The 27395-nt window shown below is 47.5% G+C and overlaps 1 protein-coding gene across 5 annotated transcripts in view; it reads left to right on the top strand.

Annotated features, from left to right (window-relative positions):
• The window catches only part of CADPS (calcium dependent secretion activator), a 196588-nt gene that overhangs the window by 75183 nt on the left and 94010 nt on the right, over nucleotides 1-27395 (top strand). For all 5 annotated transcript variants that reach the window (XM_084530730.1, XM_084530733.1, XM_084530732.1 and 2 more), the window contains exons 7-9: nucleotides 13260-13371; nucleotides 17786-17925; nucleotides 20166-20232. In XM_084530730.1, coding sequence (XP_084386856.1) covers nucleotides 13260-13371; nucleotides 17786-17925; nucleotides 20166-20232 — 319 coding nt within the window. The remainder of the gene's footprint in view (nucleotides 1-13259; nucleotides 13372-17785; nucleotides 17926-20165; nucleotides 20233-27395) is intronic.

Consider the following 27395-nt stretch of genomic DNA (forward strand, 5'->3'; position numbering starts at 1 on the left):
AAAAGTGTGAGTGTTGTAGCAGGGAGGTTTACCCCTGTGTATCCTAACACTTCTGTATCTCAGAGGCTCTAAAAATAGAGCTGCAGCTCTGAGTGTCTGCGGTCAGTGAGAAAGAGCTGAAAGCAGTTCTGAAAACAGGCAGGATTGTCTTAGGTTAAATTGTAGCTCTTCAAACTGCTCTAAATTCTGGTTTGCCATCATTCTGGAGGCTGCCTGAGGTACAGAAGACTAAATTTCTCACACTTACTCTCAAGAGGAAAAAAAAAGGGAAAAAAAAAACACATTACATTTGAATAGCCAGATTCACTGGAAAACGTCCATTCTTTGTGACAACCCCGTGTCTGGGGAGCTGGAAAGGAGAGCCTCGCAGGGCCGGGGAACCATGTCAGACATCTCCTTTTTGCTTAAGAGTGACTCCTGGAGTTGTTCCCTGTGTTCCCCTGTGTGCTCGAAGTGCCAGCCCTCAGCTGAGACGCTTGGGCTGCAGACACGGGAGGCAGGGGCAGCTCCACACCTCGCTGCTGGGCTCCATGCCTCGGGCTGGCACCCACACACCTCGTGGAGAAGGACAATCTCCCAACCAGGGAAGGATTTCCAAAAGCACTGGTCCAACTCATCTGCCATCCAGTTCTGTGAGAGATTTTCTTTGCTACTGCAAAACCAGCAGTTTTTGAGAATCAGATGTTCAAAAACATCATAGTGCTTTTGGAGCTTGAATGGTGTTTGTAGATCTTGAAAGAGGCAGGGTGGGCAGTGAAGTGTACCAAGCAGTCAAATCGGCCGTGTGTGAGGGGTTTGGCTCTCGGGCTGGCATTAACTGCTTGTCCCTTTTTCCTTCTCAGACTCCACGTTGGATTCCTGACATTTTAAGCACAATCCCTTCATGTAAGGATTATCTGCCTCAGCACGGGTACTGAGGATGGCACAGTTCTAGAGAGAGCCAGACCTGAAATAGCAAGGGTTATTTCAGATCAGGCTTGCAGTGTATTATTAGTAGTGCTTTTAATAAGTTGTGTAAGAAAAAGCCTTTGTATTATGCCCTAACCCGCAAATGCCTCTACATAATATCCGAAATCCCAGGCCAAGCAGGATTTTATTGCTTTTTGTGCTGGATCTTTATTCTTGCAGATATTGGAGGGTTTTACTTCCCTGCCTGTTATCTTGATGGCTGCCCTCTGCAAAGCCCAGAGGGTGAAGCAGCTCCTGCACATCTCCAGCAGCGCCCTGCCAGCTGCTGCGACTTTGATGCTGCTGTTTCTGCAGCCAAAGAGCAAGGTGGCCGAGGGGCTGGGAACTGCACACAAGGTCTGGTGACAGCACCCCTGTCCTACAGCATCCAGCAAGGCTGCTGGATATATTTAATCACTGACCTGTGCCCGTAGCAGTGCTCACGGGCTGTACCAGTGATTCATCTACTTACGGTACCGCAGTTCTCTGACGTGAGCAAAAGAAAACAAAGACCAAAACAACAAGGAGGTCCTACGTGCCTTGTAAACAAACACTGCATGGTCACCTGGGCATACTTCAGCATGGAGATAAGTCTTGTTTTCCCCATGTGTACAGTGGTGAAAATCAGGTGCACCTGCTTGGAACTCAGCGCTGCTCCCCTGGCTCTGGCCATGGTCTCATTCTGAGCTTAAATCTTCCTCCTTGCTGCGTGGCCTCTTCAGGACTAGTGCAAGTGTTGTGCTCAGAGCATGAGAAGCTTATTATTTCGTGTGGAGCTTAGTATTTTGGGAGGAAAAAAGGTCACTCTTTAGTGCTTTGTTTTTATTTCATGCATTTTTCTTATGTATGTGCTGTGGGGCAGTGCTGGAGAGAGGACAGAGCTCTTCTGACTCCATGTCAGAATAAAGCAATGTTTTTGGTAAACTTTTAAACCTCTCCATCTCTGCCCCCTTCCCTTCCCTTGGCTATTTTGCCAGGAGACAGGAGCCCTGCTTTACCTTTGTCCTTGCTCCCAATGCTGCTCCCCGATTTGCTTTCAGGGTGCCCCGGTGGCTTGGCTGCTTCTCTCTGCTGCAGCAGGCTGCCCTGGTTTGGGTCCCTACACCAAGCCGATCACTTGATCAGTGTCGTAGCCTCATCTCGGTGTGCAGCATCCAGCAGTTTGCTGTCTGATGGTGAGCAGGGGCAGGACCACAGCTCATCTCCACGGTGCCATTCGGAGCCGGTCCCCTTCTGGGAGATGGGCGCAGGGCAGCCAAATGAGAAGAAGGAAGAGAGACTGCAGAGCAGGGATGCCCTCTCTCTCTGCAGCAGGGGAAAATCAGGGCTTTTCTTGCAGGAATCCCCTGCCTCAGGCCCCGCAGTTTGAAGGGAGGCTCAGTGGCTTTGCGTGGAGTAGGAGCGTGATAAGAGCATTGTGCTGCAGTCGGTGTTCGGTCGCCGCGGCTGGCTGGGAGATGCCGTGAGCACTTCCCCGTGGTGAAATCAGAACGGTCCTTTTGAGATGAGCTCTCATGTATAAATGACAAATAAACATCCTGTGTGCTGTAGAACAAATTTAACTCCGCTAAACTAAAGGGGTTTGTACAAATGTGGGCAGGAGCAGAGCCCCTAATTCCCATTGTGCGTCCCCCATGCAGTGGGTGGCTCTCAGACGGGTGCAATCCTGCAGCCCAGGGGCTGTGCAGCTCATGGCTTTGCTGCCTCGCTGCTGGGATGGCAGAGCCAGGCAGGAGGAGCAGCTGCTGAACACTCGGCTGCATAACCCGTGTGCTCCCAGCCCGTGCTACATCCACATCTATCACGGCGTTGCAGAGGTATTGCCAGTGCTCAGGAGGACCTGTGTGGCTACGTGGGTTTAAGCAGTCATCCACATTTAGGTTTTCATCCCTAGCTAAGCCCTGTGTAAGCAAAATTCATGATGCTGGGTTAAAAAAAAAAAAAAAAAAAAAAAAGCAATAGGAAAATTTAGAAGGAGGCTGCGTTGCTATTTTTCTTCTCCCCTCCCTCTCCGAGTTTGCTTCAGCATTAAATATAAGCTGCCGTAATTACCCAGACTGATTGGCTTCCCTTTCCACTTGCATGGTTTTGTTTCATAGCTGTGCAGATGTTTACAGCTCTTTTTCCCTCAGGAAGCCTCCAGGAGCCTTACGACTGTGTAAAAGTAGGTGATGGAGCCCTGGGTACCGCTAACGTCAGACACCACCGCTTCTGAGCCGCACACCTGGCCCCGTGGGTGAGGCGCTGAGCAGAGTCAGTCTGCCCCAGGGGGAAATGTCTTCCAGGAGACATCTTCAGCTTTGCTCAGTGCAGCTGCTCCGAGCCCGTGCTGCTGCTGCTGGGCTAAGAGGTGACAGTGGCAGGGACACAAACGCCATCAGGTGGTTTGTTTTTAAGCCACCTTCGTCTAGGACTGAAGCGTACAGAGTGGCATCCAAGTCTCTGCACATGGTTTCTTCATATACAATTATTTAGCATGCCTAGGAACCCTTTTTTTTTTTTTTATTTTCCGATGAGACCACATGTGGCTTTGCTCCTGTAGGATCCTGCTGTTAGTTCTGTATGAGCTGCGTTTCAAACACCCGTGTGCGTGATCCTGTTTCCATAGTGCTCCTGAGATTTGTTACGATATTCCCAGTTTTGAAAATGGAGGCTGTGGACAAGCCATTAAGCACAGCAAAAAAAAAATGCTCTAAGAGGTTATTAGCCAGGTAAATTTACCAAGCTGTCGTTTTGGGGAATTGTTTCCATCTGCCTGAGCCTCCTACAGGAAGCGCTGCTTCTTCCTACAAGCTCTGGGTGGGGAAATTCCCTTTTCTCTCCTAGGTTTGCAGCATTTGAGGAGCCAGTGGTATTTATATGGCTCACAGGAGGATGGAAGAAACTGGTTTAGTTTAAGCACTTTAGTTTTTCCCCAGAATAAACACGAGGCTTCACCGCAATTCCCCTACACTGAGCATCGCTCAGATGGACACAGGGGTGAGGTGTAAGCCCTGGGCAGCTTTCCTTCCCTCTTTTTTCCTTCCTGGTGCCCCCACGTTGTTAACCACTGCTCCTTCTCGTGTGCTTCCTCCCTCTGAAGAGGTTTTTTGAGAGGAGCGTGGGGGTGTTCACTATGTGGGAAGAGCTCAAAGGCTTAGTCCTGCCTGTGTCTCCGTCCTCCCTCACAGCACCAGCTGGCTGTGTGGCAGGCGTGCAGGTGGCCTCCATGATTTAGTCCTGGTTGCAGTTTGGGTTTGGTTATTTTTTTTGTTCATCCTGGGGCAAGAAGGGGAAGTCATTCACACACCAGGCACTGCTCATAATGGCTGTTTTCTGCAAAGTGCACTCATGGTCCAACCCGTGTGCTAGCAGCAGCTGCTACACTAGAATCTGTGTTGAAGAATAATGAAGGCTTGTTCCTACAGACGTACCTCTTGTAGTTATTTCTATTCACTTACCTGTGGTAGCAAGTCAGTGCAGGCTCTGTCTGTTTTCCCTGACCTTTGGGATTTGCATAGCATGGATTTCACATGGATGCTTGGGTCTCTACGAAGGGTTGAGCTCCTTCACCTTTTCTTTCACAGCAGAATGTCTCCCTTTTCTAGCCAACTGTCTGAATTCTCAACTGTTCTATGCATTGGGGAATTACGTATTCCTGTGATAGCACATACATTCAAATTTAAGTAGTCCAGAAGGTGTGATGATGCCCAAGGCAATTTTCATCTACACCCGTCTGCTGCATCACTCCCATGTGTGCAACCAACCTTAAGATGGGCCAGCGAAGACCAAAAGGACATTGAAATGAGACTGCGATCCAGTGAGGTGAAATAATTGCTAAATTAAGAAGAGGGCTGCATAACAAAAGTCCTGGAGTACATGCAGTCTTCTTACTTAATATCCGTGGTTGATGTTCTGGAAAAAAAATAAAAAACTCAAGCCATGCCTTCATCCGAGTTCTGCACGTCACCCACCAGGCGAAAGGCAGGGATGAGACATGTGGAAGCGCCCGGTTGTTGGTTTACTTATTAGGTGCTGTGTACAAGTAGAGCACATTATCGTTTAACGAGGGGGACTGCTATTGCTGTTGCAGAGCACTGCAGGGAGGTACAGAGCATTTTTGCTGCTGGGCCCGCTCTTGCTTGGACAGAGCTCTCGATGCGGGAATGGTTTCACGGGCCGGCTAACCTTGGCTTTCATTTCTCAACATTTTAGTTGTGTTCTCTGTGAAATGAAGGTAGGGTCCTGTTCTCTGTGTGAACATGCTGAAGTTTCCTGATGAACAGCAAGCACTCAAGGGGAGCTGTGCACTATTGTTGCTACATGGGCAAAGACTGCAAGACATGCTCATGGAAAGAGGGGCTTGCAAAGGAGGCCAGAAGGATGCAGAAACATTTTCTTGATACCCTTTCCACAGCAACTCCAAGGTGTTTCAGATTGAAGAAGTCCCTGAAGGTCGGGATGCACCACACAGGAGCATCTTGCCTGGCTTGCTGTATTTCTCACCTTTACCAAAAGATCTTGTAGACAAACACAGCTGAGAGCATCTGGAGCAACTTTCTCTCCCTGGCTAAGAGAAGAGGATCCCAGCAGCTGTGGGACCCCTCCAGAGGTGGGAAGAGGGCTCAACAGCTCCTTGTGGTAGGTGCGGGAGGACAAACTCCTGCAGCCAGGGGTTGCTGAGCCCTCCTGTCTGTCTGACCAGACAAGCAAAATGCCTGTCTTGGGACAGATCTCACAGGGAAATGAAGGATTTGGTGTTAGCATGCTTGCTCCAGCTATTCCCAGTGGCTGTGTATCCTTACCTTGAGTTTGCTGTCCATAAAACTAGGGCAACACTTGTGCTTCACAGCAAAGAAAATGCTCACCTAACAGCTGCCTAATGAGACACCTCCAGAGCATCCCTTGGAAAAGAGCTGCTTAAGGACAAGCTGGTTGCTCAGTTAAGTTCCTCAGTAATCAATGCAGAGAAAGGGCTCACCTTCAAGGGCAGCTCACCCCATCACAGCGTGTTTCTGCAGAGCTGGCAGTGTAAATCCTCACCAGGCCTGAAGGTTGGTTTTTCACCCCTTTTTTCACCCCTCTGCAGTTTGGTTTTCTTTGGGGTGGTGAGAGTTCATTAGAAGTGATGAACCACATCTCAATTAAATAATTGTGTGAGAAGGGTGGTGGTTTTGTGGCTGATTCAGTGGGGCATCTTTGCTTTGGTTTGGCACGAGGACTCTTTGGTTGGCAGGTGTGTGGCGCTGCAGCCAGACCATGAGTGGCGCTGTGATGGACTTCCACAGGCAGTGCTGGCAACCACAGGCAGTAAATGCACGCAGGCTGATTTCATGAATGAAGCTTTCATTCCTGCTGTATCCGTAGCTGACACACTGATGAAGTATTGTAAAGTACATACGCTAGGCAGCCCTTGTAAAGCAATTACTCTTTCAGTTCAGACCTCCCAGTGAAAGGTTGCTGGGCTTACATTTCCATGTCCTCCTGCTGAGCAGTTTGCCTCTAATTGTAAAATCATAGTATTAAGCGAAAGCACGGGGCATTTTAAAAGCAGTCATCATTTAAATCACGCTAAGTAATCACGCTGCTTATTTTTCCTGTAAATACCCCGAAGATTGTGGTGAATAGCCTTGCTGTAAATCCTCCTCCCAACCAGCCACAGCGTTCCTGCAGTAAAGCAGGGCCTGGGGTGAAGCCGGCTGCAGGACGGCGAGGTCCTGGTGATGCTGTGCTGTGCATAGGCATGTCAGAGGGACATCGCTGGGGCAGGAATGCCATCTCGTGGCCGTAAATAGCTATTATGTGATTCAATCCATCTCCCATCCCTTCTTACAGCTTCCCCATAACTGTGCCTATCAGCTGCGCTCAGGAAGCACTTTGTGCTGAAACCAAGCACCTTATTTTCTGTATAATGAAGACCATCCTTTCCTGGGCTCCTGAAGTCGTGCCATCAGCCTCGTCAGCTCCTCTTGGCTGCAGTGCCCCGGCAGCCGTCTGATGCGGTGCTGGCACAGGAGCATGGTCTGTGGGACATAAAATAGTGTGGGACACAGTGATCCAGGCAGAGAACTGGCCCTGCTTAGCCTGACAGCACAGCTCAGGGCAGGCACGGCCCCAGCCTCTGGGCGTACCAGGGTGTTCACTTTGTCGCTTGCAGAGGCAGAAGGTTTCACCTCATCAGGAAAACCCAGGAGTTTGTAGCTTATTCCATGGCAAGGAGGCTGGAGGGCTGCTCTATCAGAATGCCCTGCTTCTTTTTATCACCTCTTTGTGAGCCAGCTGCTGAAGGTGTGGGCGCCAGCCTCTGCCAGGTGTTGCAGACACGTACACGCTGCCACGTCCCCTGCCCTGCCCCGCTGACACCTCTCCCGAAGAGGAGCGAGCTCTCTGCTCCCCCGGCATTGCTGGGCACTGCTGGCTGATCTCCCTCGTTCCTAGAAATTCACAAAGACTCGTTTCTGAAAATGAAATTAGCATTTTCAGCCTGGTGGAATTAATGCCGTCCCTGCGCCAGGTTTCCCTGCTGAGCTGAGTAAATCTGTGCTATAATGAGCTGCTGCTTCGGAGAGATGTGGGAGGGGAGCTCAGGGAGATCACCAACAGCCATAACCTTGGTCACTGGCCTCTACTTGCTGGTTTCAACCCACCAGTATGTGTAATGTGTTAGAGAACATAACAAAAAGCTTTACTGTAGGCTTCTTCACATAGAGGTAACAGCTAAACACCGTTAAAACCTTATAAAAACTGTTTACTTTCTTGATGTTTTCCCAAGAAATTGGGATTGTTTGTTAGGCAGGGTTTTTGGAAGAAGTAAATCAAGGCTGCCTGTAGCATTTCAGTGATGCGTGATCGGACCCCTCCGTCCTCGGATTGAGATGGGCTCCAGCAAGCACCCCAGCCAGGCACAGCGGTAAGCAGAGAAACCACTTAAAATCACCCCACCACACAGCCGGCCTTGCAAATTTTGTCCCAGACACGACCATGTCTGTGGAAGGCCTTTCAGAGAGACCTCTGCCCATAACACACCTCTGGAGTGGTCACATCAAGGGGAGAGCTTAGCTCTCCTCTCAGACACATATTTTCTTTTATATGTTTCACATTTGGTCCATGCAAGCTGCCAGGCAAACTTCTTTCAGCAAATATATCTGGAGAGAGAGAAAAGGTGTCCTCCGGCAGTTTTGAAGCCCATGAAAACTGATCATAGATCATATTTAAATGTCAGCCCTGTCTAAAGCACATCACTCTCCAGCTGCTCCCATGTTAGCCTGCCGACAGGCCGAGCTGCTTAGCAGGGCTGATTCATGGCCCGGCGATATAATTCAGTTGCACTTGTTCATTGTTTAGAGAAATCACAGGCATCGATGTTCTGTTAGATCTAGTTACGAGGCCGAGGATGGAGGGAGGCTCTGTTTTAAATTAGGCAGGGGCTAAGTGGGCTTGCTGGATACAACAGGACACAAATCAAAGAAGTGAATGGGAAACAACTCTCCCAACAAACCACTTATGTGGCTTAATCTAGAAATCTCTCTGCTAAAGAATTGAATACCCCTGGGTATTCGTATGTATGTTCAGCACTTGTAAGGCCATTGGTACAAGGATGAAGTCAATGTCTCGCAAAAACAGCTGAGAAATTTCTAGATCAGGCCATGTAAAGTGGTTTGTTGGGGAGAGTTGTTTTTGCGGAGTTTATGGCAGGAATGGGTAAGAGCATGGTGCAGGGCATGGTGAGGAGACCGGGTGGTCTTACTTGTTCTGTCTGTAAATTGGGAAGGGCTGGGAAACATCACCCTGAGGGTTTGCTAGAAGATTGCCAGTGTGTAGCTTGAAACATCTCCCAGCAGCTTGGTCTGAGCAGCTTGGCTTCTGCGTCAGCAATGGCAACGCTTTCCCTTCGGGTGCCAGGCAGGACAGCACCCGTGAGAGCTTCTGGCTGCTCCTTACCTTGAGGTAAGCCTGTCCTGAGAGTGCTCCGTGTTACGTGAGCCCACAGAGGCTGAGGGACCAGGGAGAACCCCCCTCCCTCGTAGTCCAGTCACTTCTGGATATGTCATCTTATGTTTCATTCACATAAATATCTCTCAGTGCTCTAGGCTGTTCAGTTAACTATCATGATGGTGCCTTTCAGTAAATTTTGGTTCCTAAAACTTGCACGCAGCCAACAGTGCTGATCTACTTACTTTGCCTGTAAAAAGTAAAACAAGTTAAGTTAAGCTCATAGAAGGTAAAACAAGTTCTCAGGATAGCACCTGGGGCATGCATCATCCTCTGGCTCTTTGCAGCCAGAAGAGTTTGATCCTGAGTTTGATGCCTAACGAGAAACCCTGGAGACACAAGGAGATCCAAATTATATTACTGGAGCAGCAGAGATGGCATAAATCGGGCTGTAATTCTAGCAGAGTCCCGAGGCATGGCATGATTTCCTGGCTAGCTTCAGGCTTTGGGATGCATTAAGCAGTAAAAAATGCTGGGCTGAGGGTTTCAGGTGGGATTCGGATAATGAATATGGTCCTAACTGAGAAAGTATTGCCAGGATTTTTCTCCCCGTAATACTTCTTTTCTGTGGTGTGTGTATACCTATGTATACATACACGTATATATATATATCCTTTGGGGTATAATGATATTATTTCTCCTGGTTTGCAAGTGAATTATTGCTTTGAAGTGTAAGCATGGGCTGTGTGACATGGGGACAAGACGGTGTAGGTAGTTCATGAGAGGATTTGCCCAGGATGGATCCCAGGGCACTTTCCCAACAAAGCAGCTCCTGCAGGGATAACGTGCTTAATTATTAAACGCGGAAATGAAACCGCTACCTTGCTATTCCCTCAAAAGATCCGAATACCTGACGACTGTCCAGAGCTAATTTTATGGCCGATAATTTAATACGCGGCACAGATAAACTGCCTACTTAGATTGAATACCAATGATGTTTCGGTGCCATGAATTATGGCCTTATACTGAGCATCTCTATGGCAACTAATGACATCACTGCAGGCTCCAACCTGCACAAAACCCAACTTCGGAGGGTCTCTGCTCGTTGGCATGGATCTTTTCGTGGCTTTTGGGGGGATAAATAAGCAAGCACCACGGTGTTGTCAAGGGTTTGCTATGTATGTTTACTGTCATTTGAAACATTTATTCCCTTTGTGGCTAATGTTGTTCTCATGAAGGAAACCTAATGAAAATTACTGTTTGTATTTGGTTAGTAACATTTGTTGATAACATATGGTCTGGGAATGCTTCAGCAAATAAGAGCTTTTTAATAGTAAACAGAGATATGAGTTCTATAAAGCAGATGCTGTCAAAATACACAGCGTAAGGTTCGATATTTTCTTACTTTCTCCTCTTATCCAAAGCAAGATTATCTCTCTAATTTTCCCTGCTGGTGACAATGCAGGTTTTTTTAAGAGAGAAAACATAATCTGTGACCTGAATCTGTAATTAGAAAATAAGGCTCTTTCTTGGTTCTCATGTTTAAAACATTTATTAGGAAGCTGAGGGATAAGACACAAAAAAGACGTAATGTTGGGGCATCTGACTGAACTGCAGGGCTGTAGGTAATTCATGCCAAACCCCTGCTCCCTGCGCTGGTGGCAGTTGGATGCATCGCCATAAAAGATGAAACGTGGAATAGGGACACGGGAAGAGAGGATATCGGAGCAAAGCTGATGAGGAAACCCAGTTTGTTAATCAGCTCCGTGCTGAACGTGTTCATCTGCTAAGCTCAGTTGGACTAGATTTGCTCAGAGAGCAAAGCATAAACCATAATCCTCGTGCAAAAAAGGGGTAAAGGGTTTTTCCCAATAAACTTCCAAACACAAAAGCTGCTCTTTGGTATTTATGGTTGAGGAAAATGTATGTTCTGGACATGTGTAGTCTGAGCCTTTTCCCAGTCAATTCAAGGGAACTGCCCTTCTTCAGGAGAGGATCTAGTCTGAGGTCAGTGTCAAAGAGAAAGTCATTTATAGGGTGAGGAGGAATACAGTGGTTAGGAAGATACAGCATAATCTCTCATCTGACTTGCAATATTTTGGGTTGTATTGTGCATTCTGCCATGTCGCCCTGACGTGTTGCTCGTGGCATGCTGTTTGTTGCTTTTAGTTTGTAGAAAGCACCTTCTCTGTGATTATCCTTCAAGCTGGCTTGTACGCTTTGCATGAGCTTTGAAGTGTGATGAATATTCAGGGTCTCCGGAAACAACATGGAAATCCAGTTCACAATGAATTTAAAAAAAAAAAAAATACAACAAGAAAACCAAGCAGATCTTATCTACTAGCTTCACAGCAGGCTTCTGCACGGTCAGATGTTCAGCAGTGTCCTCCTTGCAGCCGTGCATTCTTCCTCAGTCCTTCATATGCCCTTGGTGTTCAGCTGAGCTGTTGTCTGCTAACGAGAGCAAGTGCCACTTTAGGAGTGCTTTGCTCACCTTTTTCTTGGAAGTGTGTGTCTCACTTTATTTTAATAAGTTTCTAACTCTCTAAGAAGTAGAAACAAATCTTGAAACATAGCTGCAAACTCTAAAATATAAAAGCACCGTGTGCTTTTTTACCTCTTAGTGTATAAAGTATTTTTTTTCTTTTCTCCACTCCTTTCAAACTTGTCTAAAGCTTGCAAATAGACATTAGTTCAAGTTCCACTTAATTTTTGTTCCATGACCCTCTTCAATCTGTTCTTGTTTGCCAGAGGGGAGATTTACTGTATCTCAAAAACCTTAGCACAGGTGAATAAATTGACTTGTTGGTGTGAGTGGTACCACTAGTGAGCCTGTTGGAAAAGCTGAGGCCTTTAGGATGTTGAAGAGACTTGGCATTTCACAGGTTTCCTTTGCCTATGATCTTTCTAAATCAAAGCTGGCTGTTCTGGGTACCTTTAAAAGAAAAGTCCTCTTGTAACTGAAATAGAGCAGAACTGGGGGTGGTAAGGAATAGAAGCAACCCGAGACTAAATTAATATATTGCTTCGTGAGAGGAGGGGACGAGGCCTCTGAAGTTCACTCACTGTTCGTGTTCTTCAGGTCCGGGGGAGTGCTGGGCACATGGAAACCCCAGAAGTCGCGAGGAGGATTAGCAGTGGGTCCAGAGTCTGGCAAGGCTCCCTAGAGACCGGCAGGTTGTCACTGCTGATTAGCTGAAGAAAGGGAGTAAGTGAACTAGAGGGATCCGTTTAGAAATCATAGCAGGAAAGCTGCTAATCCAGGCAGGGTGGAAAGGGGCGACCTTTCCCTGCCACACGCTGCGCTTACGGGGCGGCACGGAGAGCCCCGGCCGCTCTCCCACTTGCCCAGCGCAGCAGCACCGTTGGGTGCAGGGCTGTGGCTCAAGCAGGGCACCTCCAGCACCCTCCGTGTGCCCAGCACAAGTGACCCCTCAGTCCCACAGCGTGTGCAGGCTTCTTTGCTGAGGATTTGAGGAAGGTCAGCTGCAGGGAGTCTCCCTGTGTAAGGCTCAAAATGGCAAATTGGTCCATCCATGTCAGCAGGCTGCGGGTTGGACCCCGTGCCTGCAGCCTCGCTGGAGCTCATGGGGTTGTACTCCCCAAGGCACTGCCGGCTGCTAACATCTTCCCCCCGTACTGCTGCTTGAGGCACAAAGCCTGAAGTGTACCAGGCTTTTCAGGAATGGTCCTAGGTTGCTCTAGTTTGTTGTACCCTGTGGGTCATTCAGCTTCCATAGCACTGCTTTCCAAGCCACGGTACCAGCCAGGGGCATAACTCGTGGAGTACAAATAGTGGATGGCATTTCCAGTTCATTGTGGGGCTGCAGAGGTGGACATTTCCTGGCCACTGCCATCCCACTCCCAAGGAGCTGGTGTCCTGCTCTGCAGACCCACCTAACCAGGCTAATCCAGACACCATGGCTTGAACCTCAACCTGGGCTGGAGGACCAGGTTGGGACTCAGAAGAGGACTCAGGTTAATTGTGGGGTTTCTTTAGAGAAAGCAAGCCTCACTATAAACCTGGAAAGGAAAGGTTAACCAGCCAGGAGAAGAGCAGAGGCACGAGTGATCACAGATGTCCTAGGTGCAGGTGTTCTCGATCCTCGGATTCTGCTGTAACTACACAGGCTGTCACTGCCAGAGATGTATTGTTCTTTCCTTCTAAATAAGTTCCCTTAAATTTGGTTTCATGCTGCTCCCAAATATCCTCTTTTCTCCCCAAAGAGACATCATGGTTTTTCCAAACATCTGTCCTGCATTTCCCTAAGAAGATAATTAATGCCCTTGTCACTCAGCCCAGCCTGTGCCAGGCACGACATTTTCTGTTAACCATTGCTCACCCGAGCAGTAGCGTTGCTGGGCTGCTGCTGGAGCTGAGCATGTCTCTGTCTTTGCAGCTGGGGCACCCAAGGAGACTTCACGACAACACACGCGCTTCCTGCAGTGAAGGTGAAGCTGTTCACGGAGAGCACGGGCGTGCTGGCGCTGGAGGACAAAGAGCTTGGGAGGGTAAGGAGATTTGGAGTGCAGTAATTTTTCCTTCTGGCCCTGCTTTTCTAGAGAAATCTCTCCTGTATGGAAATATCTTTGGAGCACAACGTGCTCTGCTTTTTTGCCAAGCTTCAGGAGGGAAAGCAAGCAAGCTCTGCACTGCTGGAAAGTAATGCACCTCGCATGCTGTCTTTGTTGTTAGTTTTTAATGGCAGGATTTCAGCTGGCTGTGCCTGCACTGAGCAAAGGCAGAGGATCTTGTGTGTGATATTGGCAGTCCGGAAAGCTTTAGAAGTTGCTTACGGAAATGGACATTCCTGAGGCAGAAAAGGGGATTATGCTGAAGCAAAAAGAGAGGATTTAAGTTTGGCAGGAGTGTGTTAAGCTGCTCTCATATCTGCTGAACAGCCAGTGCACGGCTTGAGCATTTGAAAGCGCTGACAGCAGTTCTCATGGCAAAAAGCTTGAAATCCTGGCTTCCCCAGGAACTGTGGCTGAGCCGTGGCTTCAGTGGGGCTGGGCTAGGGAGTAAAATGGGGGGTTCCACTGCCGCTAGCAGTGGTGTTAATAGCAAAGAGCTCAGAGTGCCCTGGGACCAGCATCAGAGCCAACCTTCCTGCCCCATCCCAGGCCCTGGAGCTGGTGACCCTCCAGGACTGAAGCCCACAGCTCCACAAATCTGTGGGCAGCAGTTTTCTGGGGCACTAGGACACTTCGGCTCATCTCCGTGGACTTCTGCATCCTGCAGCTGTCTTAGCCCCAAGCTCTCTGCCAGGCCTTCCTCAGCTCTCTCAACAAGGGAGGTCCCCTCAGTGGCCTGGGCTGGTGTCCCCAGTAGCATCCGGGAGCCTGTACAACCCATGCAGAGTGCAGCCTTTTAATCCTACCAAGGAAGAAAAGCCTCGGTCCAGAGATATCCCACAAACTGGGTATGCAAAGCTGGGAGCTCTGAAGGAACCCATGGCTGGCAGAAACCACACCGAGCCTGATATGGGTTTCCCAGGGCTGGCATCATGAGGGAAGCTTCACAGCCACCTTGTGGCTTCATAACATTATCAAAGAGACCAGGAACCAACAAAATGAAGAGCGAAAGATGTTTAATCAGCAAGGGAGTAGATAGCAGATCTGTCCTTCTGAACTGCATGGTGAAGACCCCAAGAAGTGCAAGTGTGACATTTCCAGTTACGGACTATCCTCTTGTTGGGATGTTTCGTGTTGACCCTGCAGTCCATGGCTTTTTGGGCCTTGACACAGAAGGGTCTGTCTCTGTAAAACAAAGTTTGTCCTAATTAACATGATTTTTTAACTCATGTTGTTCATGCAAATGCCAAACATTCTTTTAGGTCCTACTGAGTTGTTGATCTAATTTATATCTTTATGGTGGAGAGCACCACAGGTGTTTTTGTCTCATATAATTTGCATTAGTTTTGACTGTTTGTCTTTTCACATTCACGTAAATCCTTTGTTCTTGCACTCGAGAGAGAGAAAAGCAGAGCTACCCCTCCTTTCCTCATCTCAGTTTTCTCTTCAAAGAGAGTCACAGCCCCTCCAGACTTCCCTCATGCACAGCACGATCCTGCCTTTCTCCCCGTCCCGTTTCTTTTTCCAAAGGAGGGTGACCCCACCAGGCTGCAGCACTCCAGCCGCAGGCCTCCCTTTGCTTTGCGGCACAGCATCATAATATTTTCAGGATTATTTTCAAACCCACATTCTTCAAACAGCCCGGTACCTCCCTTTATCCACCGCAGCACGCTGAGCGGGGCTTTTCACCCAGCCGTCCTCAATGCCATTCAGGCCTTTTTCCCCCGAGTGCTTACGCTGGCTGGAGGACCCACTTGCTTTGTAGGCCTTGTTCCCGCTGGCAGCCGTGAGCAGCGCTGACTTTGCTGCTCCGGGGAAGCAATTAGCCTCGTGCCTTGTTCTGAGGAAGATGTCAGGCCCCAACACAACCCCCCTGGCCCTGAGATGCCGAAGAGCCGGCCGTGCCAACGCGCTCGGATTCCCGGTGCCGCAGGGAGCCATCACCCAGGGTAAGCTCCTGAAACCCCAAGGAATGCGGGCCAGCAGCAGCGGGCACGGGGCAACCATTTCCTCTGGACGGCTGCCAGTGGTGCTTTGAGGCGGCCGAACTTCAAAGGGATGCTCGGGGTGCCCGGAGCGGCCGAGATGCCGCGTGTCCGATCAGGCTGCATCGGGATTCCTTTTTAACAAGATAAAGAAATCAGGAGTGTGTTAAGCCCCTGATTTAGCTGTTCAAATGGGCGCAAACCTGTCTGTGGAGAGAGGAGAGAAGCAAGGCTCTGAGGAGAGTTTCTACACAAAAACAGCCATGCTTAGCCGCCCTTTTGAGAAGCAGCTTTGTGCGCTGCCAGGCGCGCACAATGCTCACTTTCTATTGCAAGTGTTGAGCTGGCAGCCGGCCGGCGCTCCTCATTGCACCACTTGTGTCGAAGGGAGAGCTGGAAATCGCTCCCAAGCCCCGAACTGCTGGACGGGCAGCTGAAGCCATGGGAATCCATCCTGGCCCTATTGAGGCCAGTGGCAAAGTGCCCGTGGACTTGAGCCAAGCCAAGGCTTCATCCACCGAGAGCAAGGAGGGGAAGAGCCATGAATTACAACAGCACCGCACAAAGTTTATGCGCCTTTTGATGAAAAAGAGTTAGAAATCAAAGTAAAGAGTATCCCAAACACCCTGAGTGGCTGCTGCCTCGCAGAGAGATGAGGTTTAATGCAAGGCCACGGTCTGTGTGCTTGCCTGGCCTGCCTTGCAGTGGGGATGCCTGTATGATGCCCAGAGCCTGGGCATCCAACTTCAGCTGCCACTTCTCTAACAACACCCCGTGTACAGGACTTGCTTCTTTTCTTCAGGTTTTACTTAAATACAGGTTTTTTCTCCAGGAGTTAGAGGCCAGCATTGCCCAGTTAATCTAGGTAACTAGTAACAGGCTCCTGCCAGAGAAAGCATGAATGTATTCCAATAAGATGTGTTAAATAATGTTGATGAGTAAGGACAAACTCCAAAATCTACTGATGTTAACCTCAGGCCTTGGAGAAGACAATGAAATAATTTTTAAAATCAGAGGGTAATAGTGTCAAGAATATTTTGGTGGTAGGAAAAAAAAACAACTAACTACTTTGTTGACTCTGCAGTGAAGTTGAGTATCTGGATATGACATTATAGTCTGGCTGGCGTTTGGCAGGAGCACGGAGCAATGGAAGCACAGCAAATAACAAGGATGAATGCTGCCATTTGTAAAAGAGCGTGCTTGCGTAAAGGTTAATGGATTTAAAGGAGATTCATCTCACTGCAGAACAGTGGAGACTAATAAATTTGCTCCAGGCAAAGTCACCTCTGAGAGCGAAGGTGTTGGAAGAGGAATGGGCATAAGAGTGAGAGGGCATCATTCTGGTGTGAAGACAGCTATGGCTCTGCTGTGCTTTCCTTCACACACGGACACACGTCCCACAGTCCCAGGGGTAAGCCACGTCAGAGGACACATGAGGAAGCACAAGGAGAAAACTGGGAATGCTGTGTAGTTCTCGAAGAATATTCTGTGGTTTGCTGGCTGAGGGGGATGCCCTGCTTTGGGGGATAATGAGTGAGAGGAAAAGCACAGCTATGATCGGAAGGGATTACTTGCCTCTTGGAGCCTTTTAGTTTCTTTGATTTGCCAGGCACTTCCATTGGTATTCATCTGCACAGCTCCACTGAAGTCACTGCTGTCACGTTGATTTATCCCAGCTGGAGACTGCCCCATCATTTCCTCTCGGCACAAAATGGAAGCAGAAAGTCCTGCAACGACCACTGTCGTGATATGTGATGCACGTTTGATCTGTTGTTGCAGTGCAGACAAACCGACCCATCTACAGTGCTGCCGACTGCAGACAGTCTTACCAGTAAGCAAAAAAATCCGATCATCTGATCTACAGCCTGAAGGTAGCAATTGATGAACCATTTTAGGTAAAACTTTGTGAAGCCTTGAAACAACACACTTCAGACGGAAATGTCAGGAAGCCTAGCAGCTGATGGTATGGCTCTGACAGTGGAGTATTGTAGGGGGTAACCTCAGCAAAAACTTGTTGCTGGTTTGCTCATCAGATCACTTCTAAGCTGGTTTACCTGCACAGCTGCAAGCTCGTTTATTGTTCTCTTTCCTTAAATGACTGCAAGATGGGAACTGATAATGCAGTTCTGTTCTGCACAAGCCCATGAACAGCAGCACAGCAGATAGAGGAGCCAGAGAATATATGAACTCATCTCAAAATAATAAGCTGAACTTTAAAACAATAAAGAAAAGCTAATCTCAGTGATGTGTGTAGTCATTTCCACACTGACTTCTAGGAGGAAGGTAGCTCATCTGCTGTGCTTTTGTTACCCAGTAAAACCCACTTTATGAACAATTTTTAATGTTGTTGATTTTGACGCTTGCAGGTTGTTCTCCACCCTACTCCCAACAGCCCAAAGCAATCAGAGTGGCACAAAATGACAGTTTCCAAAAACTGCCCGGATCAGGATCTGAAGATCAAGCTTGCCGTACGAATGGATAAACCTCAAAACATGAAGCACTCTGGGTAAGTGTCTTGATCTGAACTCAATTTGTTTTGCATGTGCATTAGAAAAATTCTCTTTTTTTAAGATTCTGCAAGAGGAATTCTATTTTTTTCTCAAGATCGCAGGAGGTCAAAAGAAATTTAAATATAGAATCAGCATTAGTTCAGTCATTTATAATGCATTTTCCATATTCTTAGCTAGTCTTTTTAATGCATGTCAGTCAATTTAAATTTTAAACAGCATTCCCCAGGAAATTGCTGGGTTGTTTTCTTCCTGTAAGGAAATAAGAAGCAAACTGCCTGCCTCCCTTATTGATAGGTTGGTATAATTTCCTAAATTATTCTGTGTTTCCCTGCATTGACTTCTCAGAACTAAAAAGTCAGTGCACCTTCCGCTTGAAATAAACTCCAAAGTGATCATCATTATTTATACAGAGATGCACAGTACAACTGAACAGCAGTTGCCTGCAGCAGGTCAAGAGAGTGTAAGTAGGACTAATGAAGTGGGATGTTAAAAGGGAAACCTCTCCCCTCCATATGTCAATATCAGAGGATTTGGGGCCAGGGGATCCCGAACTGCCTCCCCTGGCCTCCCCCTTCATTCCACGAAGGGGCAGAAGACGTTGTTACATTGCAGAACAGAAAGGAAATTTTTAAATTCAGGATTATGTAATTCCTGTGCACTTTAGCTTGTCCTGAGTTGGCCAAAAGGGAATCATTCCTATCTTTTCCTGGTGCCCAAAAGCAAATGCTGATATACGCTTTTCACTGGTAATGCAATTACAAATTAGATCATCCTTGGGAAGATCTAGCTAATGCCATTGGCAAGGCTTTTCTCTGTTTACTCTTCAGAGCTGAGGATGTGATAAAAAATAGAAACTATCTAGGAAAGTCACTGCTTTGATTAACTCTTTCTCCAGTGTGTTTTTGGTGCTATAAAAGTAACTACTTCATTTTTGCTTTCAGAATGTTTTGTTAGGTTCAATCCATTATTAGATGGATTGAAACACTCATCTTCCTTTTAGTTCCTTTTCCTCATCTTCCTGTCTTTTCTGCTAATGAGACCAGAGTCAGGAGCCAGATTTGGCCAGTTTAATTTTTCCACCGTGAACACAGACACCAAAAGCAAAAAAGAACAGTTCACCTGTTATACCTATTTCCTTGACCACATCTAATAGCAATAGGGCTGAGCACTCCTGACTTTTCTCATACTGTTTTCAACTAACATTTAATTAACAAGATGGTGCTGAAAACTACATGGGTTGTACTATTAGCTTGCTTTTGTAACTGAAGTTATTTTTCTGCTGGGTTTAGTGGCAATAGTAAGACAGACAATTATTTCCCTGTTCTTGAACTCTAAGCCAAGGACTCAGTGCCCACATTAGCACAATACTTGGAGTTTTGTGGCTTGAACATTCACTAAGACTATGTACATATGTTGGATCTCTTCCTGCATAAAAAACACTAGCATAACCAAAAAGGAATTGTTTTTCTATTTACTGAGCCAGAACCAAAGTAATTATAATGATACATAAAACGTATTAGTGTTGAACAATGTCTTTGTAATTACTATTACTCTGGTGCTGCTGCTGTTTTTGCCAGTGTTTGTATTACAGTGTCACAGCAGCTGCTTCATCACAGAGATTAAATGCTAATTTTGACATTAATTTTAAAAGTTAATTCTTCCTTTGTAAAACACAGTAAATTCCCTCCTCCTTAGAAATTATTCAGTTTGCTCGTAGCCAAGCGATTTCAAGGAATTCATCTTCAGCTGTTCAGCGAAGTGACCTGCTTTAGTCAGTCTGCTGTGTGCTGGGGTCCTTGGCGCTGGTTTTGCTGCAGTAAGGTGCCCTCTGTTTGACACCTCCCCTCAGCCAAATGGTTTTGTGAAGGCTTAAAGCAACACTTGGGCTTCCTTCACTCAATTCTTCCGTTGCAAATGTATTCTGCGCCCATCTGACCACATAGTGGCTATTCACTGGCATTAAAGGGCTTCTGAATTCTGAGCAAGCTGTAAGAGACAAAAAAGAACAGAAAAATAATACTGTGTAACATCAAGACTCTGGGAGTTTTTTATGTCTCTTTCTTTACAGGTTATTCGTTCAGGCTAGAAGTAAACACACTCAGTAATGCTGCCAAGCTTGAGAGTCTTGTAATTACTCCTGCTTCTGCATTAACTTCAGTTTCGAGCTATAAAGAAAAGATACCGTAAACAACATCTTGTCACTTGTGTACTGAATTCACCAATTCTTTTCTCCTAGGTATTTATGGGCCATTGGTAAAAACGTTTGGAAGAGATGGAAGAAACGCTTCTTTGTCCTGGTCCAGGTAACAGCTTTAACTAGAAGTGATCTTAAATTACAACAAGAAATAGTTAATTCTTATTTGTTATTTGTTTATCCTGACCATTTGCACTGCTGAGTAACTGATACAGAACTGTGTTTTCAGCACAGATTCTTTGTTAATTCATAGATCTTTTTTCTCTTAAATATGTACACCTCAAGGATAGCTCAGTTGCAGTCTCTAACTAGTTTCCTGATGCAACACAACACTCAGTGAAATGGAGAATCAATTTTAGTGAGAAATTTAGGGACGTGAGGAGGAAACTATGTCTTGGCTGGAGGTACTTGGGTGTGAATGCTCTCTTTTGAGCTTCCAGGTAAAATTTCAAGTCCCTTGAAGTCTACAGAAGTTTCATCATTGTCTACAACAGAAGTCACTATTTCATTCTTGATGGTTGTCTTGTCCTCATACTCATACATTCATTGCTGACTCTCATTGTCTGCTGCTATCATTGATCATTTTGCAATGTCTTTCTCCCTTTTTCCTCTCCTCATTTTTTTTGGATTTTGTTTTTTTTGTTTGGTTGGTTTTTTACTTTCTTCCCTCCCAGTTCCAGTATACCTGTATATTTGACCCTGGTTAATAACTTCAGGTAAACAATCAGAAGATGTCTTATACGAGCTAAAAGGATCTGGTCAGTACTTGGCATGTTGGATCTTCCTTCACCTTCCAAAGGGCAGCTGAAAGCACTGCATAAATGACAGAAGTGTGGGGTCCTGGTTTGGGTGGCTTTATCTTCACAGCAGCCTGATAAACAACCCACGGGGTACTCTGGGGTCCTTTTCTCCCTCCCTTCTCTCTGAGTTCCCCAGGGTGTGTTGTCTCCAAGTACATGAAATGAAAACTTTGTGCGGGGTCCTGGGTGCAAATACCACTGAGGTGGAATAATGTGGGATCCGTGCATAAGATCAGGGAAGGTGCAAAGCAGATGCAGGACCAGATGGTTCTGAACCACCTGGTGCAAACTGGTGAGTTTGGCAGGAGTTAGTTTTAACTCCAAGTCCAGTTGTCTCAGTAGGAAGCTCAATTGCAGTTTCTCCATCACTGCTGGCTTCCGTAGCCCTAATCCATGTGGCAGATAAGGAAATCCATCCTGGGGTGGCAAAAGGGATTTATGACTGCATGACCCACACAAACAGAAGCCCGCTTGGACTGACCAGCTGCATACCTAGTGCAACAACCAAGTTCAATCAGCAGGGCCAGTTGAAGTGCTTGTTTTGTACCCCAGATCAGGTAGGGATGGCCTCAAAAGTGAGGGAGTTAGGGTAAAGAGCCACAGGAGATGCCTTTATCTGCCCAGGAAGTATATTTGCATTGAGGTAAAAATGGTGGGTGTAGGGTTGTTGTAATCCATTCCCAGTGACACCTGGTTTTTAAATGGTCCCCCTGCAGGGACCAGCTAGATCCAGGGTGGGTGCTTGGCACCTTGTGGGGAAACCCAACATCTCTCAGGGCTAGGCTGCTGGAAGGGGATCCCAAAGAGCCAGCAGAAGCCATAATTTAGGAGGAGCCTTTGGGGAGTGTAGTACAATGACCCTGTTCTTGTGCAGGAGCTGAGGGATCGCTTGTCTTTATTAAGGTCTGTGCTGAAGTTAAAAGTGCTGTGACAGCGTGTGATCACCTGTAAAGCAGCTGGTATGGCTTGTACCTGGGAGATAACTCATCTCCTCTAAACCAGGCTCTCAGGGCCTTTTCCCTGTGAGCAGGGTTCTCCAGGGCAGGGCCCTTCTTCAGAGAGGGCCTGTGTGTGACAGGACAATTCCTCTTTCCTCAAATAGCTTCTCCCATAAATAAATATATCAGTACTCTCGAGTGCGAGGGTTTGCAGTTTGGGCATTAATCCCCACGTCTCACTCAGGAGCCTTTTGTCCAGCCTTTCTGTGGGGCTGCAGTTACAGCTCTCATTTTTAGCTGCCATATATTTCTCAGCTTGCAGTGAAATTTAACTGCTCAGTTATTCCATGTTTTCTCCTGTTACTAGGTCTGTATTCGTCAGTTGGCATATACGAGCAGAATTTGGCCAGGAAAGCAGTTCATTTGAATAAGATGAGCAGACTTTTGCCCCCAGAGAGTCTCTGTAGCCCACCTCAGAAATTCCAGCTGCCGCTGCAGCTTCTCTGTTATGTTACCGTTTGCTCAACATTTGGTGCAATGTAAAGTGTTCTGCCGTACATCAAATATAAACAAGAAACACTCTCTATGCAGTCCCTCAGATGTAGTTTGAGCATATTGAACATGTCAGCAGGCAATAAAGATGGAATAAAAATACTTTGCTGTCCGTATGTTTGTCATTTGCTTTTCATGCAATGCAAAGGATGGGTGCTGATATGAACAGGGATTGGCAGCAAAGGTGTTGATGTCCAGAATGCTCTGAACTCTGCCGAAGCACAGACAGGGAATAACCCTGGCAGGAAGGTGAGCTGGCTTACTTACAGAAAGAATGGATGAGGAGCAGCCTGCGTTTCAGGAGCTCAGGCATCAACACCAGGCTCCTGCTGGCACCGGAGCCAAGAGTTAGATCCCATAGAGTCCCTGTGGGATGTTGTGGTCTGTGCGTGACACGGCCAAGAGGACAGGGACCTAAGTCTGGGTGAATAAATGTTTCCTTTCTCATCCCTTATCTCTGTCCCTTACCTGTAGCATCTTCTGCTGCAGCTCCACCTCCTCTCCCCTCCCTCGTGGAGTAACCTCATCCTGCAGGTCCCGTGTCCTCTCCTGTCCTGCTTTCCCTGTTTCAGGTGCAGGCAGCTGGTCCAGCCTCGGTTCCTTCAGTGCTGTGCAGTGGTGTCTTGTGCCAGAGGTTAAGAGATTCACAGTAATAAATGCTCAGACTCTTCCTAGCCATCTAAACAAGGCTCAAAGGTGCCAAGCTGCATAGGCGGCACCGTGGAGGAAGGTGTTGATGGCAGTTTGGCTCTTTTCTGTCAGCGATGCCTCGCCGGGATGAACGGGGGCTTTGCACACGTACATGGAAAAAGGAGCTCTATGGGGAGCGTTCCCACTGCGACTTGGCTTCCGTAAGCCCTGGAGAGAAGGGGAAAGGAGCAATAACTCACTTGTAATTTGGGTGGAATAATCCCTCGCACCTTCTGTGTCTGTGTAGCTGCGAAGGCAGCACAGGAGATGGTTTGTTTGGGTGTAGTGGGTGAGAGCAGTTCCTTTGTGCCACTGCTGGAGCTGGGCCCTACCTCTTCAGCACATGCCTTGCTGGGTGGGCTTCATTCGCCCCCCGGTGAGGGTGGGCAGCACGGAGCAGCTTGCAGAGCCGGTGCGTGCGCTCCTCCAGCCTGCACCCATGCGACGGAGGGGATAGTTCCCTCTTTCGAATGAATCGCAGTCCTCTCTGCACGCTGCCCACCCTTCTCGTAGACACCCTTTGAGATGAGCAGCAGAAGAGCAGAATACTGATTAGATGTAAATTACATGGCAGAGACTCGTTACTTGCCTAATTTTAAATCCTGAGATATGCAGCGTGAAAGCGATGGCAGAATATGGCCCTGAGCTTGGATGGAAATGGTCCGCAGCATCGCAAGTGAGGAAAATGCTTCGTAAAGGCAGCAGTCATGCCAGTGGCGGTGGTAAGCGAAAGCAGTGGGACAATTTAGGGCAGCGTTCTCTGTGACTGGTTAGGAAAGAAAATGTGCATCCAGCACAGATGTTACGATTGTTTCCTGAGTTGCTGCCTGAGCACAAGATACAATTTTCAGCCAGTTTGTCAATTGGACCCTTGATCACACGAAAGCTGGGATTTCTGGGAGCTGACAGAGCCTGTATTAATTCTTTGCAAGGTCTAATGTCCTCTGCTGGCAACAACACTACTGCTGCTTTTGGTGGGCTTGCCAGCTTTGCAATAGGAAATCTTTAATGATTCTTAAGGGCAAATGAATTAATTACATTGAGATTTCAGACTGAATCTGTTTTACTCTTGTCATAACCCCGTTTCTGTGCTCTGGCAGCATATGGGAAGTAACACTCCATGGTACCTGGATGACATGTCTGCTGAGTAGCTTGAAGCAGTTTTCAGCTGATTGTGTCTGATGGTGTTTGCAGAATGCTGTTGGAAGCAGATCAGCTCTCTGCAGATTAGAACCAGTTGCAGTGTCTTCGCCCGGATCTATTGTTCTGGTGACAGACTCCCTGCGCTCATTATAATTTAGACTAATGGTGACAGCTCCTGCTTTTAGCAAAACTCAGCTGACTTGGGAGAAAATGAAATGAAGTAAGTACTCAGTAACTCCAAATAACCAGCAGAACTGGAAAATAATTTGGCAGAATTGCAGTATGCTACGCCAGCAGTCCTAGACGGTGGTCCGCAGGTGAAGGTGAATGACCCATAGCTGGTCCCCATAATCTTATTAAATCATGTTTTCAGTAAGACCCTCGCTGAGAAGTGGGCGTAGGTGGTGATTCCTGAGAAACCCTTCGAAGTTGATGATACAAAACATTTGGGAACTGCTGGTTTAACAGCCACACGGCTGGTTACACCTGGCTGAAGCAGATCCTGCTGTCCCGTCTGCATGGGGCGAGCTGCTGTAGCGGGCACGGCTTCCCATCCCGCAGACCTGCCCGAGGACAAAACACGCACCCCTCCCGCTTGGAGGCTAGGACAACTGCTATGTGCAATTGTTTAGGGATGAACGGATGTGCTGAGATGTGAAAACTGTTGTTTTCACATTTGTTTCTTTAAGCCAGATCATTTCCTCTGCTCATTTGTGTCAGTAAAGGGCTCGGGAGGCAACATACAGCTGCAACCAGAGGACAAGAGCCTCCCATCAAAGTGGAAAGCTGTATTACAACTGGCAGTATCTTAGCACAGTTTCTCTCCCTTGGGACAAAATGCATGCTGTTAATCTAGGAAAGGTCCATTTAAGAATTTAACCCAAGCGGGGCGGTGTTATGTCAACACGGGAAAAGGGGGAAGCGAATGACTGAGCTGTGTGGTGCTCGCAGTGCGAGGGATGACAATTAACAGGTCTGAGGATTCTTGGGCACGTGGTGCTGGCTGGGGCAGGAGTACTTGGTGGAAAAACAGGGATGAAGTCAGTAGTGGTTAATACATATCTACTGTATGCATTAATCAGTCGGGTTATATAGCTGGTGACAGAATATGGTCAAGTGCCAAGAAAGTCAGATCTAATTTAGCAGTCTGGGAATAGTGAACTTTGGCATTTGTCTCCAGCTGTCTGTTTCCCCTTTTCTCAATTTCTTTGTCTTTTTCTTTTTTTCTTTTTTTCCCACTTTGTTCCTTCTGTTCTTCTGTCTCAAATTATTCTTCAAAGCATTTTCCCTTTTTTTTGTAAGGAACCAGCCAGGGCAGCCTTGGATTATTTCCCTTCTTTTAGTTTCGCTCAGTTCAGCTTCCCTAGATGCTCCTTTCCTGGCCCTCATCTAGTCCCTGGACAAAATCCCAGTTGCTTTGAGAGTTTGTCCCTCCCTGGGCAGAGATTTCTCCTCTGTCTTCCTTCGGTTTCCTCTCTACCCGTGTTTTTTTCAATTACTCAAACCATTCATCTCGCCCATCCCATCTGCTCGCTCTCATACTCAGCTATGGTTCAGTGTGAACTCAGCAGGCTGTAAGATTAATTTCTGCTATTAACTGTTTCACTTGTCTGGCCACTTCTAAGCTGCTGCCGAAGGCAGGCTCTGTAATGCGCCGTATTTTAGGGGACTGATGAGAGGCAAGCTGCAATCTCCACTTGACCCTGCAGCACTGCTCAGCAGCAAAGCAAGATTGGGACGTGCTTCCTAGGATCTCATTTTGTAGGATTTTTCTTTAACATCACTCAGAAATGGACGGAGCCACATCTCACTGGTAGCCAGGGCATCAGTTTGTTTCTGACCCCAAGCAGTAAAGCTCTAGGTTGCAAGATGTGGCGTGTCAGCCCTTGAAGCTGCTAGCTCGAGTTGTTTCGTTGTGGGCACTCTGCGTGGCAGAACTGGCTCCTTTTCCAGAGGACAGCAGCAGCAATATCTGGCTCCTCCCTCCAGCCTGATCCAAGCCTACTGCCAGGCTCATGAGTGGCCCCTTGGGCAACCTGGGGCTTGGGCTTTGGGCTCGAGCTGCGTTAGTGGAGCAGCAGTTGGATGTGATCCCAGAGGAGCCCTGACTCCACACATGTTGTAGATTGGCCTGGAGGTTTCTGTTGGAGATTTCTTGTAGTAATGATGTAGACCAGCTTCTTCCAAGGAAACCAGGTGAATGCTAGCAGGAGAGGGCAGCTTGCTTTACACCTATCCCAGCATGGCTCCACCAAAGTCTTCCATCAACATCTCTCTTCTGTAACTTTTAACATGGGAGGTGTAAGCTTTGAAAAGCCTGTGTGTGTTTCTGTCCATTATGGTTGTGCTGGTCTGGCTGCCTTATTGACAGAGATGAATAGTATTTGCTGGGTCCGAAGATGAGATTTGTACGTGAGGAGGAGCTGGAAATCCAGACCTCTTCTTCAGAGCCAGAGCAGAAGAAGCTGACCTACTGAAAGGACTTTACCTGTTGCTAAAAGTTTACAGGATTAAAAAAGCATTACTTGTATCAATGTTTTCCATCAATGTCAGCTTAGATTAGCAGCGAATGATTTCAGGAATTGAATTTATCTTGCAGTCCCTGAAGTTCAGGCTGTCTAATGCAGAGAAACCAAACCCCTGCCATTCAGAGGAAAGCAGCAGGATCTTGTCGTAAATAAAACTCATTCAGGAGTTTGTCCAGGAGATGGCAGCAATACACTGCAAGTCTGACTGAATGAGCAGGAGTCGCCTGAACGTTGTGCTGAGGGGCACTAGGTTATTTTTAGATTTCTTCCCGTTAATCTTTTTAATTTTCGTGTTGCCAGCACGAAGGTACGCACGCAGGGTTCAGAGCACGCGATGTGCAGCGCTGTGCTCCTGCTGTTGGTCCGTTACGTGTCAGTCCTTCAGCCGAGCTGGTGGCTCTGAGGAAGATGCAAGATGCTGAAAGCATCACTTTCAGTCCTACTCCCACAGACGTGTTAATGATAGGGTTTATTCTTAGGTGGTTTCTGGAGCTGTTCCTGGAGGAAGGCACAGCGCAGGCAGGGGCTGCCGAGAGCAGGCTGGCAGCTAGCAGAGGCCCGTAGAGGGCAGCAAGATACCGAGCGCCGCCTGGGGATGCTGAGCCAATAGACGGCTCCCCC

This window comes from Aythya ferina (genome assembly GCF_964211825.1).
Source record: "Aythya ferina genome assembly, chromosome: 10".
In the NCBI taxonomy this organism is placed as follows: Eukaryota; Metazoa; Chordata; class Aves; order Anseriformes; family Anatidae; genus Aythya; species Aythya ferina.